A 13437-nucleotide genomic window follows, 5' to 3' on the forward strand; every position below is an offset into this window, starting at 1 on the left:
GGTTTTACGATGGCGATAAATAATCGCGCTCCACCTTGCGTAAGGTCAGCACCTCCCTCTTCCGCGTCCCTATACTGTACACGCTACGCGTTCGGTAGGCCGGAAGCGTCGAAATCCGCGTAAAAGCTCGAAAGCCTCTGAAAATACGAGCGAGCGATCGTTGATTCCGAAAACGGAACGGAAAATTCAACCGATGTGTCATCCCTCCCCCGGAGCTTTCCGACATTCCAGAAACGCGTCGCCCGATTGTGTTGTCGAGACGAGGGTTTTAACATCGGGTTGACTGCGCGTAAGTGGAGGAGAAAAAAATAAACGATCTCGAATCAGCGAGAGGGAAAAGCTCACCTTGACCCGCTTGTCGAGTCGAGGAGGAAAAAAAAAAAAAAAAGATAGTGGGGGGTCACCGACGCTTTTTCGTCACTCCTCAACTCGAGTTTCGACATACCTACACGAATAATCGAGTGCACGTGTGCTTTATATATACACCTGCGAGCAGAGAAGGATCGGCCGATTTTCCAAAGTTGGCCAGTTCGCTTGTAATTTCTCGCGATCCGCATCTATAGCTGGAGAAGCTGGAAAAGAAATTTCCTGCGATGATACGACCGTGCTGCGGTGGGGGCTGATGATTTCTTCGAGCTATTTGGATCGATTGGCCTTGAGAGAGATGTTGTTTTTTTTTTTTTCTTTTTTTTTATTACTCTTGTTCGTCTTTGAGAGTCGTCAGTTGGTTTTATGTACTACGAAGATGGGAAAATCCCCTGTGTCGCGCTCGATGTTGTGGTAACTCCTGGATTAGGAAAATCGTCAGCCTCGCTATCTATATTTTCAAAGGCATTTTCATGCATACGACTTTTATGGCTCGAACAAATTATAGAGTTCCACTGACTCTGTCGGTAAACACTTTTTTTTTCTTTAGTGCAGAAATATTCAACGAGCAAGACAAATAGTTTACTAGTTGAAGCAAACTTTTGCTCAACGTGACAGTGACTGTTTGGTCACTTTAGGGGGAAAAATGTATATGATTTCCGTACAAAAATACACGTGAAAATATCGTGTATTATTATATGAATATTTATTAAATTTTTTATGAGCATGATACTAATGAAAAAAAAAAAAAAAAAAAAAAAAAAACTGTTACAGCGCCATCGAGGAAGGATGAAGGATGCCCCGTGCCAGAGGAGACGGAGGCGGCGGTGGAGGCGGAAGCGCGGAGAAGCATCAGCCGGCGGAGCAGAGCGGAGCCACAGGACTCGGTGGTTGGCTCGGGGGTGCGGCCAGGGCCGTGACAGGTAGCCCAGCTGGTAACTACGTCGTGCTCGGTGGCACCAGATACGGTCTCCGACTGTCCCAGGTGAGACACCTTTTTGGTCTCTATCTTCATCTCGCTGATACCCAAAGTTTTTAATGCTAAAGGAAAAAAAAATTGACTGGGATGTCTTTGCTGAAAGGGAAGTCTTTGTCTCGCTCGACTGTAACAATCGAGCGAGAGCGCGCCCCGAGGCCCCGATGCTTTCACTTGGCCACTTAATGCGACAAAGCTTAGTCTGCATGGCGAAGATAATTATTTCTTATCTCTCTCTCTTCCTCTCGGGTTATTGTGAATACGAGTTTGAGGCGCGTGTATACGTTTCAATGACGATGACGCAGTGCACGGCTTCTCTTGTTTCTCGACTCGCGGCAGGGCAACTTTTGTTTTTCACTCAACTAGTGCGTTTAATTATTTTTCGCGATGATTGTTATTTTTGCAGCTTTTTAAAGAATCGTAGAACAATCGCGATCCAGGGACTGTGACATTTTTACGATTACACAGGTATACGTTTTCAGAGTGATGTTACTCGATCAATAAAAAAAATAAAATTACTTTTAGCACCTACCTTTAGTAATTTCTTTAAAATTTTACGTACATCTTGTCCACTAAGATATGTTCATAAAAAAAATAAATGTTCCAATGGTATAAATCGTGCCATTTATCCGCCATAGGCTTGCTAATTCTTCATCGTAGCTGAGCTAGTCTACCTCCAATAATAAGTAAAAAAAATCTCAACGTAAATCGAACAAATTTATAAAATATGTTTATTTAATTTTTCAGAGCAAGTTTTGATTGTGTTCGTGTACAGGAAAACAAGTCCAAACGAAAAAGACAATAGGAAATCAGTTTCTTAAAATTGCAAAGGAAAAATCACCAAACACATCACGATCCGTATCGAAGCGAAAGAGAGAGAGAGAGAGGAAAAAAAGTACAGAAAACAGCATCGCCACAGGTATAGGACTAATCCAGCTTTGCCATTCCAGCTGCGCTTGGATAATTCGCGTGCAAAGGATACGAGGTAGTCCAAGGGAGGGGGGAGGTTTAGCACGTCCATACTCCCTCTATCACGCTGGCAGTCGTTGATGCACGCCTCCCTCTCTCCCCTGGCCTCCCGGAATACATCCTCTTTGCTCCGTGCTCCGCTGCACGTACGCGAAAAACGAGTTTCCCTGCGCTCTTATATGTGTGTATACCCTCGCACGTGCTGCACCTAACATACGAGCCAGCTTTACTTGTGTATACACGTGTGGCAGGGGATACAAGACGTATGGGGTATATATACATGCACACACAAATGTATACAGGCGCCGATACCGCGTCGGTGTGTATACGCGAGCACTACATGCTGCGGATATCCATTTCAGCGGAGAGTTTATCTGAAACTCGGTGGTGTCGCCTTACCCGCCACCTTCTTCTTTCTCACCTCTTCCATACTTACCCCCCTTTCGCGTCATGCTTTTTTTGCCAACCGCAGCACTATTGTCCGCCTATATACGTCGGTGCGGCTCCGCTGACGGCGAGACTCTTCAACTTTACTTTGCTCTCTGGTATCGAGCTTTGCCCTTTGCACGAGCTTACGGTGCTATTTTTTCTTTTGGCTGTACAATCGAATCTGCTTCCGTTGAGGTGTGTTTGTTTTTGATAATTTCGAGGTAGCGTAGTTGAATCAACTGATAACTTCATTGTTAACGATACAATCAAGTGCTTTACCTTTATATAGTTGTGGTGACTCGCGTTACCCTTGACCTCGGGTTGAAAAGGTTTTATTTTATGTTATTCGAGGTCGAAGGATAATTATTTCTACGTGTGATTGATTCTCGCTGTATTTCCAAGTTTTTTTTTTTTTTTTTCTGCAAAATCCACGTCATTTTCCTTGGTGCATCATCGGTCGAGGACGAAAATTGTCTTGCCTACGCCGAAAAATTCCACTCGACGCTGTATTTAATAAACATTGAGAGTTCGTCGACTCCCACGATGAGATTGTCCTTCGATACAGCTATACGTGCGCGTTGCGAAATTCCTCAAGCCGAGGTAAGCGCATCGACACGAACGGAAATCTCTTGGTGTCGATTTTTTTTTTTTTTTTTCTTTCTTGCAATGCAAACTCAGATTTTTCGAGAAATGAGTTCGGGAAAGCGACTCGAATTGTTTTGGGAAGGAAATGCCACGAGTATCGGTCATTTCGGCGAACAAGTAGTGATGTATACAATTACAACTCACTCTACAATTTTTCAAACCAATCAGTGCAATCATTCACAGTATGCAAAATTTTATTAATAAGAACGGTCCCCCACATAATAAAATGATTAACATAAAATTCTCTCAATAACAATATAAAGTTGGTCATTAATTGAATGCTAGAGTGATAAAAAGGCAGCAGCATCTTTAACTCAAATGAAAAAAGGTTATAGCGATGTATATATTTTTCAAATGAAAAAAGGTTGATATAAAAAATATTATAGGTGTTACAAGTTAATGTATCACTTGACAATGAATATCCTCGGTGTTATAATATGTAAGCACCAGCCGTTGCTGCAACAATTAACAAAAAAATACAAGAGAAAAGTTGTATTAAAAATCGTCGGTCCCACTGTGAATTTCCAGGACACCCAGCCACCGGCTACCTCCAGGGACGAGTCGTCGGAACGTCGTCGAAGCAGCAAACTTTGCTCGGTCCAGCCGCAGAGCGAGTCACGCGAGCGCCTGACCGACGCAGCCTGCCCATCGTCCCCGACATCGGCAGTCCACAAGCCGAGCCTCGACCTGACCAGCGGGGACTGCTGCTGCATCGGTCGCAGCCGATTGCTGAACTTTGGCTCCCGCATCCCCTTGTCCTGGAGCTCGAGCAGCTGCGCCGCGGCAGTGGCATCGACGTGTCCCTCGCGTCAACATCACCATCAGAATCACAATCATCATCATCATCCGAAGCAGCAACAACAGCCAAACTCGGCGTCTAATAATAGCCGGGCCTGCTGGTCGGCCCACGAGCTGCTCGTTGCCAACGCGGCTAGTAGTAACCACGGCTCCGCCACTACTCGCGGCAACGTCTCGCTCGCCACCACTACCACCACTACGAGCAGTACCTCGCCGTCTTCGCAGCCAGTAGCCGAACAGCCGCTACTAGTCAAGAGCAGCGGCGGTAGCAGTGCAGTGCCCAAACAGTTTGCCCATTGGCCGAGACACCACAGCCTCCGGCTACAGGTACTGCAGCACCTAAAGCCGATCTTTTCGACGTCTTGGATTTTTTTTTTTTTTTTTTTTTTTTTTTTTTTTTTTTCCTTACTCTGTGTCTGCTCTCGCGCGTCTGTCCGTACTCGGCTGTTTCTACTGAGAGTGTCTCGGAAAGTCGTGGTTCCGCGATCGGGGATACGAACGTTGTGCCAATAGCCGGGAGCCACTGCAGGGGGCAAAGAGGAGAGAGCTGCTGCCTGCACTGCTGGGCCATCGAGGTGCAGGAGCGCCGAGCTTCCAAGCCCATGGAGTTTGTTACTAACTTATTAGTAAGCTTTCGACCGACAGTGTCTTCATTCTCTGTGTCTCTCTGTGTGTGTTGCGGTATTTTTTTTTTTCCCCCTACTTTGCTCTCTGTTGTTTTTTTTTTTTTTTTTTTTTTTTTAATTTCAAGTGGTTGTAAAAAATAAAAAAATTAAAAAAAAAAAAAAAAAAAAAAAGAAAGGGAAAGAGGAATCTCGCGTTTTAAAGTCAACGGGTGGGTTTGGAGAAGAAGAGGAGAGCCGCGTTTATTTTTACTCTCTCGCGCTCTCGTTGCGCGTTTATCGTCTCGGCGTGTGTGGATAGGGAGGGAGAAAGCTCGATTTTTCGCCGAGGAGTTTAATCGCGCGCTCAAGGTTACAGCGGGGAAAATCATCCGCGAGCGCGCGCGCGCGCGTGTGTGTGTGTACCTGTACGCGCGCGCGGTTTATTTAAAAATACATTCACTACCACCACCTCACGAGACTCGAAAGAACACACACCGGTGTCTTCGTGTGTGTATGTACAACAGTCGGGGATGAAAATCGGTTGTGTTTTCTGTTGTCGATCGGTGACCAACAGGAGCCAGCAGTGACAGCGGTGGACCGTCTCCAGAGATTCCGATGGAGCGGAGGCGGAGGCGGTGGCGCCGGCAGCAAAAAGTCGTCGTCGGGGGGCAACTCGCGGAGCAGCGACAAGGCCGAGCGGCTGCGGGAGCTCACGGAAAAGCTCAAGGGCCCGGCGCCCGTTCCCCCGCCGAGGAGGCCCTCGAGGGCTCAGGCGTCGTCGCCGACCCCCCAATCGAGCGTCGACTCGAGCGGGCACAGCTTGTCACCCTACCAGTCGCAGGTGAGCGTTTTTTTTTTTTTTTCTTCCAACAATTTCTAAAAATAATCTTACTCCTAAAGCTCTCTTTGTTTGGACGCGCGTGACGCATATATATATATTTACCGCGCTTTTGATATTAAATTCGCACATTAGAGCTTCCGACTCTTGGCTCCACGGCTCATTTTATTTTCGTGATTTATTTTTCCTTTCATTTGGCATTTTTCTTGGGCTAACTATAATTTATTAAAAAAGCTCCCTCGTGCGTCTTTCGGCCTATTTTTACCTTCCAACGTTAAAATTCATCAAACCCAACCGTTACAATGACGCCAACAATTGTTATTTTGTATAAAAAAAAAATAGAGCTTTGGCTCGGTATATACTTATACTGCGAAAAAAGCACGACCATTGAAAAAGCTCCGACTCATGCGGACGCGAGGCAAAAGTGTTTGCTATTCCCTCGCGGATTACTAATGGCCCTCCCCCCCCCCTGCGAAACGACACCCCGTCCAAATAATCGCCCACGCTGGTATACGGCCGCGAGTTTATTGTGCTTCGCGCACGTGCGTCCGCCCGTTGGCGACGGAATTAGAAAATCTCCGGAATACGCCCTCCTCGGGAAATACATAAATGCATCGGTCGTGAAGAATCGTTCCCCCCCTCCTCCCTTTCTTCTACTCAATTCTCGATAAACTAGTTTCAACCGCGGATTTTTCAAAGAAATCGAGGATCCCCCGAACATCCAACCGGGGAGTCCTTAAAAACTACGCGCGTCACCAGCGCTCTTGTAGCTAAGTGAACCAATTTGTGACTCGGACACCCCCCGCGAGCTTTTAGTCACGATATCGCGGTAGAAAATGACCCCTTGCGCTTTCACTCCCGCAGTCCACGCTGTTCGAGCCAGGAAGCTGCGACAGCCGAGGCAATTGCCGGAGCTACACCTTCAGCGAGGGCAGCAGCAGCCCCGGCGGGGCAAAGTTGAGCTCGAGTGGCAGCCTCGGCCAGCAGTCGTCGGGGTCGTCGAGGCCACTCGGTCGGAGTGAAAGTGTCAGTGACGAGTGCTCGGCCAACCAGCAGCAGCCAAACATCGGCGAGGCCCGTCGCACCTTGGCGTGCAACAATAGTGCTAGTGTCAACGGCGGTAGTGCTGGTGCTAGTGGTGTTGGTGGTGGTGGTGGTGGTGGTGTTGGCCGGCACTGCCGACAGTACAGTGACTCGATGGTCAACATAGCCAAGAGCTGTCTGGGCGTGAGGGCGAGCAGTCCACCCAGCGAGCTCGGATCGGCTTGCGACGGCAACGAGGCGAGGGATGCCTTGGCCGGACTGCTAGAGCCGAGGGCTTCTCTGTTCCCCGGCACAAGGCCGGTACAGCCGTACAGGAGCGCCTCCTTCGGACAGGCCGACCATCACTACGGTGAGTGAAGAATTATTCCGGTAAAAGTGGGAAATGACAATTTATACTCCAAAGTGGAATGAACGGGGCTCTCCCACGGTGTTTGCGAAAAGCTCCAAAGATGATATTTACTTTTGGGACGTTTGTACGCTTATACGCATTATCGAGAATGAAAGGATGAATCGTTTGGATTGTTTATGCGTCATTGGGAAAAATCAATATTTGAAAAGCACGCACGTGCGAAATGGTACCGGCTTTAAATGGTTGCAATGTATATATAGGCCCAATGACGTTCGGACCATTACATCGCGGTAACATTTGGCTCCGGTGTGTACGCCGACACGCGCGTAATACGTGTACACGGATGTACACGTAGGCGAGGGTTAGTATATAGCCCGTGTAGAATTGGGCGCAGCTGCCAAAGAGTCGCGTCGACGGTAAATACGCGCAAAGTTAAGCAAAGTAAGTGTACCCTGTCCAAATGAGCATTGGGTCGCTCTCGGAGCTAAACGAGCACTTGTGTCCTGCTCTTTAGTCCACTTATCGTGACGAACGATGTTTAAAGGAGCACTTTTTTTTCTCGGATTTTAGTCAAATACAGTACCCAAAGTATACGCCTCTTTAGCGCTACTGGCAACTAATGTGCCTTGTGATGATTTAACTAGTTGGTTCTGTGATTTTCTCTTTCTCAATGCCACGGGTACCACTTACATTAAATACTTTTAACGTAAGACCATACAATCACAAACATTTTTTGGACAGGAGTATCATCACTTAAAGTAGTGCAGTCGGAAAAATAAGTCGGCTACGATTTCGACGTGTAAAAGCACAGAGCGAATCCTTGAAATTTGAATAAAAGTGACTTTGAGGAACGTGTACGGAATAGATTCGCTGTCCATGCCCGTTGATATAGATGATAATATAATGGAATTATTTAAAGTACACCCATGTTTTCATAAAATGTTTTTTTTTTACGCATAAATTCCATTGCTGTCGTTTTATTACTTATCTATTCTTTCACCGATATTACAAAAATTTTGTATCTAACTGACACACATGAACCAGCAAAGTACTCTTCTTTCGCAACAGATTTAGGTTCCAATGATTATTTAACTACTTTTGACTCTGTTGAATGACAGATGCACAAATTAATAAAAGCCGCAGACCTGTGCACCTAGCTCTTCGACCTTGGCGTATTTGTAAACTGTAAGGGTGCAAAAGAGGGCTTCATCGGGCCCACAAAAATACCAACTGTCCCCACTAAAACCCCAGTAAGTCAACGCGTCATTTTTTTTTTTTTCTCAATTCCAGCTTTCCTTGAACTTGTCTCGTTCAAGAGCTCATAGCAAAGCCCATGACACAAAACACCCGTAAATTATTATTCAATCGAAGAAACGATTGGCGCGCCGTCCGCGTGTATAACCGGCGCGTATAAACGCATTGTTCCAGGCAGCAGCAGACAGGCGGCCTCGTCGCAGTCGGTAGCCAACGCCAGACGGGCCGCGTACGCCGCCTCGAGCGACGACAAGGAAGCACGGGCGAGCACGTTGCCGCGCGTCCGCCGCCTCGAGGACCCGTCCCGTCTCGACGCTAACGGCGAGCAGCAACGCCGAACGCCCACCCCGACGGACCAGAGCCCGCGCGCCTCCACGCCCAGCTTGGCGGACAGCGCGGTTGGTTCATCGGCCGAGGGTCCCATCGGCAACCAGCCAACCTCCCCGGAGGTCCCCTCCTCGAGCTTTGACGAGGAGCCGGCTAGACCGCGGAGCGATGGCTCGGACAGCTTCGCCACCACCTCGAGCACCCTGGCCAGCCCCGAGCCCACCGAGCAGAGGCAATCCAGCGTCGTGGTAGTGGTCGTCGAGGATGGTGGAAGCGTCGAGGTAGCCCTTGGCGAGGAGCACGTAGACAGGGGGCCTGTGGCGACCAGTCCGGAGCAGCGCCGCTCCGCCACGCCGGTCGAGCAGTTCGCCAGGGAGAACATACACAGAGGTTCGTACCATACCGCCTCTTTACGTATGCCCGAGGTGTGATGTGCCGTTATCCGGTCGGAAGTATCGCTCGTTGGCGCTACGTGCCCAGTTTTGCCTTTGGTGGCTTTTTCCTCGCGGTATAGACATTTCGTTCCCAACAAAGTGTGCTCATTGTATAACTTTCATGGTTAAGTATGCACTGCTTGACTCAACGATCATTTGGTCGCAACGATAATTGCCATGTGTGACTAGTTTGTTTCAAAGTGGGTCCTTCATAGATTTTTCACCTAGCCCTTTTTGTCTGTTTATTGCATTACATTTACATGCAAGCGAAACTTGCCACGTGCAAATCTTTCGATAACACCCGCAAGAAGGTGCCGTTGACAAATATAACATAAACGCTCGAGCTAGTTATTTTATGTAATTTTTTTTTCTCAACTTCCAAGGTAATTTTTGGGATGATGTAATGTCTACCATTGAAAAAAAACTAGTTCGTCCAACCACTCGTTCATTCAGCATAGTCCACACGCGTTTCTCAAACCTCATCGTACGAAAGGGTATTAATCGGTTATCTGTTTGTTTGACCCCAGTGTGGGCGCTTTGATATTGTTCATTCGACACTTGACGGGGCTATTCATAGAACCGCTTTCCAAAAGCATCTTTATATTGACTTTGTCACTTTCAACGCAAAGGATAAACCAACGATGAGCTTCAAATTTATACGGGCAATTAGTTCGTCTAAAACCAACGTGCCACGCGAGAAAGATTAATCATCGGTGGCTCGTTGATCCGAAATAAATGAACACAATCATTGGCCGAATAATGTGTTTATTTTACGATCAATCCGAGTACACCCTGAAAAACTAATCCAAAAGCGTGTCGCATCGACTACTAAATTAACCGGTCGCGCCGTGCGATTGGTTTACGAGAGAAAATTTGCCCGACGACGATTTTACAGCACCAAAAAACAAAATTAACCTACTGCTTACGCGACAAGCCAATGGACCACACCTGCCCCCTCGCCCGAAAATCGGCATCATCAGAAATTTCCGGAGCGCGGGCTTACAAGAGCGGGTGGTCTATTGTCTCAGGCGCTCGGATCCGCTTCCTCTTTAGCTCTTCCCGAAATCGTCGATCCCCAACAACGGGAGGTACACGCACACACGCGCGTACGGTTCGGGTGTCTATTTTCGAGTCGCAGCATCGACACAAAGTCACAAAGGCATTAGAGCTTCCCCCCCGACACCGCTGCAGCCGTGAGTTATTCCGTGAGCCCGTCTATTTTCGGTGCACGTGGGAGAGATATAGAGTCAGTCGTGACTTTGCGCTTAGCTTTTCCCATCCGGTCCCCCTTTTCTTCCTCAACCCTGACCAAGAGACGCGCGCGCGTCACGATGTGGTTCACGAGTTTTTCGAGGATGACTGTGCGCGCGGATAGGTGCACGAGCGCAAGGACAGGCTTATTTGGACTTGGCGATCTTCTGTGACGCGTACGGTGACGCGTGTAAACACGGGTGCTGATGGGGGTGGTATTTGTAAAACTGTTGCATACGCATGGAGCCTTTCTTTTACTTTTCTTTTGTTTTTTATTGCATCGTATCACATCTTGTTGTGTACGAGCTGTTACGTACAGCTATTTTTTTTTAAATTTTATTTAAAGAAGCACTATTGAAATTTATTATTGTTTCCCTTGTGGTGTAACAAGTATACGAGGGGTAGGACTGACCTGCACAATGTACGATTGATAGAAAAAAAAGTCTAGTAAATGAGAGCTTGCTTAGGTCATTTTCATAAATCAAACAATTTTTTTATATTTTTTTAAATTTATTTTATTAGAATTGAAGCCAAGAAAAATATTTACGACGACGAGCTTTTTTTAAATTTATTTTGTCCCCTAAACTTGGAATTACATTGTCACGTGAGAAAATGAAGGAACTTGATCATCTATTCGCTGAATCAGTAGTATAGTGCCGGTATCTATTTTTTCCATTCATATTTATATCCCTTCTCATTTTTATACTCAATAGTCCATTTCTAATTTTATCTCTTCGTCAATCAAGTTTCCCACGTCCATTTTGTTTTTCCCAAGATATTTGTCATATCGAAAAGATTAATCTGAAGAACAATCTTTCTACAATTTCCTCTTGGGTGTTTCTTTGATGATTTGGTACTTCACGTGACATTACTCGAGGACAAACAATCTACAAGTATACGAAAATACAAATTTCACCAAAACCCCCAATTCGTTGTTCCAAATACAATTTTTGGCAACTTTTTTGAGGTTCTTGTAATCAAATAAAAAATCTCAGATATAATACCATCAGTAATAAGCAATTATTTCAATCATCATTCTAATATAATTGAATGTATTGCCCACGATGATTATCGTATCTGTAGACTGACTCGACTAGTTGTTAAGCTGTATGAAATATCTTTTGGTATAAGAAATGAGTATCATTAATTAAAACAACCGAGAGATGAAAAAAATAAAAAAACCTGAGCAATGACTCTTACACCAGACGCATCTCCAGTTCCAGACTACCGCATCGAGCCCCACGAGGTGATAATAACACCGCCGCAGGAGGACCTCCAGCCGAACCAGCAGCACCACCGATCCTCACGGCTGAGCCAGACCAGCGAAGCGAGCGAAGCCCCGACCGAAGCCACCACTCTCGGGCCCGCAACCACCACAGCCGCCTCGACAACCCCAACGGGCAAGCTGAGGCGCTACCGGGGCGACACGAGCAAGCGTCGCAAGGGCGTCTACATAACCCAGTGGCCCGAAACCCCGGAAGCTCCAACGGCTGCCGACTCGCGGGGAAAGCTGTCTGGCCAAAGCAGCGAGGAACGGGACGAGCCACCGCCCTCGGCCACCCCCAGCGATCTCTCGGACTGCGAAGGCCAGGCGCCCAGAAGGTCGGTTATTCAGCCGTGCCCCAACCCCCTCACCCCCTTTTTTTTACGTTCCCTTGAGATTTTTAATGAGCACGCGCCCGATGCACTGCTCGTTATCCCACTCGAGTTACGATACAGGGGGGGTCGTTGCGAAATAACAGCTTAGCGAGTCAATTTTGCCATTATACTTACACAACGTTTTGGACGGCCAATGTTTCGGATAAAGGGATCAAAGTGATTCAACGCGAAAAAATTCAATCCGCGAGTTTCAGGTGAGCAACAACTGTTTCTTCCAATGTTTCGATTCGATATACAACATACAAAAGCTCGCATGACCCATCAAACGTAATCGCATCAATTTGTATTATGAGATGGTTAACGAAACACAATCCCAGGCTTTTCCGAGCCAATCGTAGAGTTTATGTATATATATACCCTTCGATCTGCAACGTGCTCGTTATTTACCGTAATGGTGGATCGAAAAAAAAAAAGGGGTAGTGGGTTTCACCTTCGGCACCCTGCCGCGTGCTCTAGTGACCTTCCTTAACCAAAAGAGCATCGCCTCGTTAAAATTCCAATGACAGCGAGCCAACGGATCCTCCTCCTCCTCCCATTCAGCAACGCGGTAGATAACGGAGGGTGGCTTGAATTGCAGGTACAGCAAGCGCCCGCTGCGCGGACCTTACGGCCAGATGCTCGAGGCCGAGATGGCCAAGCCACGGCCGAGCGACATCGCCCACAGCCTGGACGAGGGGCTGCGCCAGCGGCGCAAGGTCTCGGCCAACCTGTCCTTCAACGCGGCCAGCGTCGCGAGCGCCGAGCCGGCCACCTCGCCCTGCCACCACCGCACCACTTCGAGCCCCAGCAAACTCGAGGGCCTCCCAGGACCCAGTCCCGAGCTCCTCGCCGAGCTGCTCAGGGGCTCGTCCGAGCGCGTGGCCCGCGCCCCGCCTCATTTCAACGTGAGTACTGACTTTTTTTTCTTTTCTTTTTTCACCTCATCTCAACTAACAACGAATCACCCAATATACAACCACTGCATTTACCGAGAGAGAGAGAGAGAGAGCATAAAACTGCTCGTTTTCGGAGATAAGGTATGGATTTAGCAACCAACGAATACACGCACGCCGATTTTATAAAAGCCCGGCGTTGCATCGGCAACGGCGACAATGTCAACAAATGCCAAAAGATGTGTCTTGAAAAACTCTACTTTCCATGTATACGTCGGATACCAGGTGTGGGATTTCTCGCGTGTGTATATTTTCGACCGCGTGACGACACGGCCGGCTTTCATGAATGAAGCCGTGAGTTTGACGCTCTTAAATAGGCGCCGTCGAATAAACAAAACGCCCCCAAAATTCGCTCGCACCTTCTTTTTTTTTTTTTTTTTTTTTTTTTTCATTTATTTTCCATTTCGATTGGCTACGGAATGTACACAAACACATCAATATCCTGAAATATTTCGTGACAAAATCCAATAATTAAAAATAATAATAATAATAGCCACCGGGGGAAAAATGCTCGTTAACGCCACACGAAATATTCGTCCATTAGTCTTCATCATAATTTCG

The 13437-nt window shown here is 47.2% G+C and overlaps 1 protein-coding gene across 1 annotated transcript in view; it reads left to right on the forward strand.

Moving 5' to 3' along the window:
* The first annotated feature begins 1162 nt into the window (after positions 1–1162).
* Positions 1163–13437, forward strand: part of LOC106642827 (uncharacterized) — a 30303-nt gene continuing 18028 nt past the window's right edge. The window contains exons 1-7 of the mRNA XM_089588871.1: positions 1163–1351; positions 3914–4510; positions 5363–5629; positions 6491–7019; positions 8448–8990; positions 11491–11887; positions 12522–12828. Of these exons, the coding sequence (XP_089444997.1) occupies positions 1163–1351; positions 3914–4510; positions 5363–5629; positions 6491–7019; positions 8448–8990; positions 11491–11887; positions 12522–12828 (2829 nt within the window). The remainder of the gene's footprint in view (positions 1352–3913; positions 4511–5362; positions 5630–6490; positions 7020–8447; positions 8991–11490; positions 11888–12521; positions 12829–13437) is intronic.

Source organism: Copidosoma floridanum, unplaced genomic scaffold (assembly GCF_036245765.1).
Source record: "Copidosoma floridanum isolate Cflo_tuat_1 unplaced genomic scaffold, Cflo_Japanese_pri ptg000007l, whole genome shotgun sequence".
In the NCBI taxonomy this organism is placed as follows: domain Eukaryota; kingdom Metazoa; phylum Arthropoda; class Insecta; order Hymenoptera; family Encyrtidae; genus Copidosoma; species Copidosoma floridanum.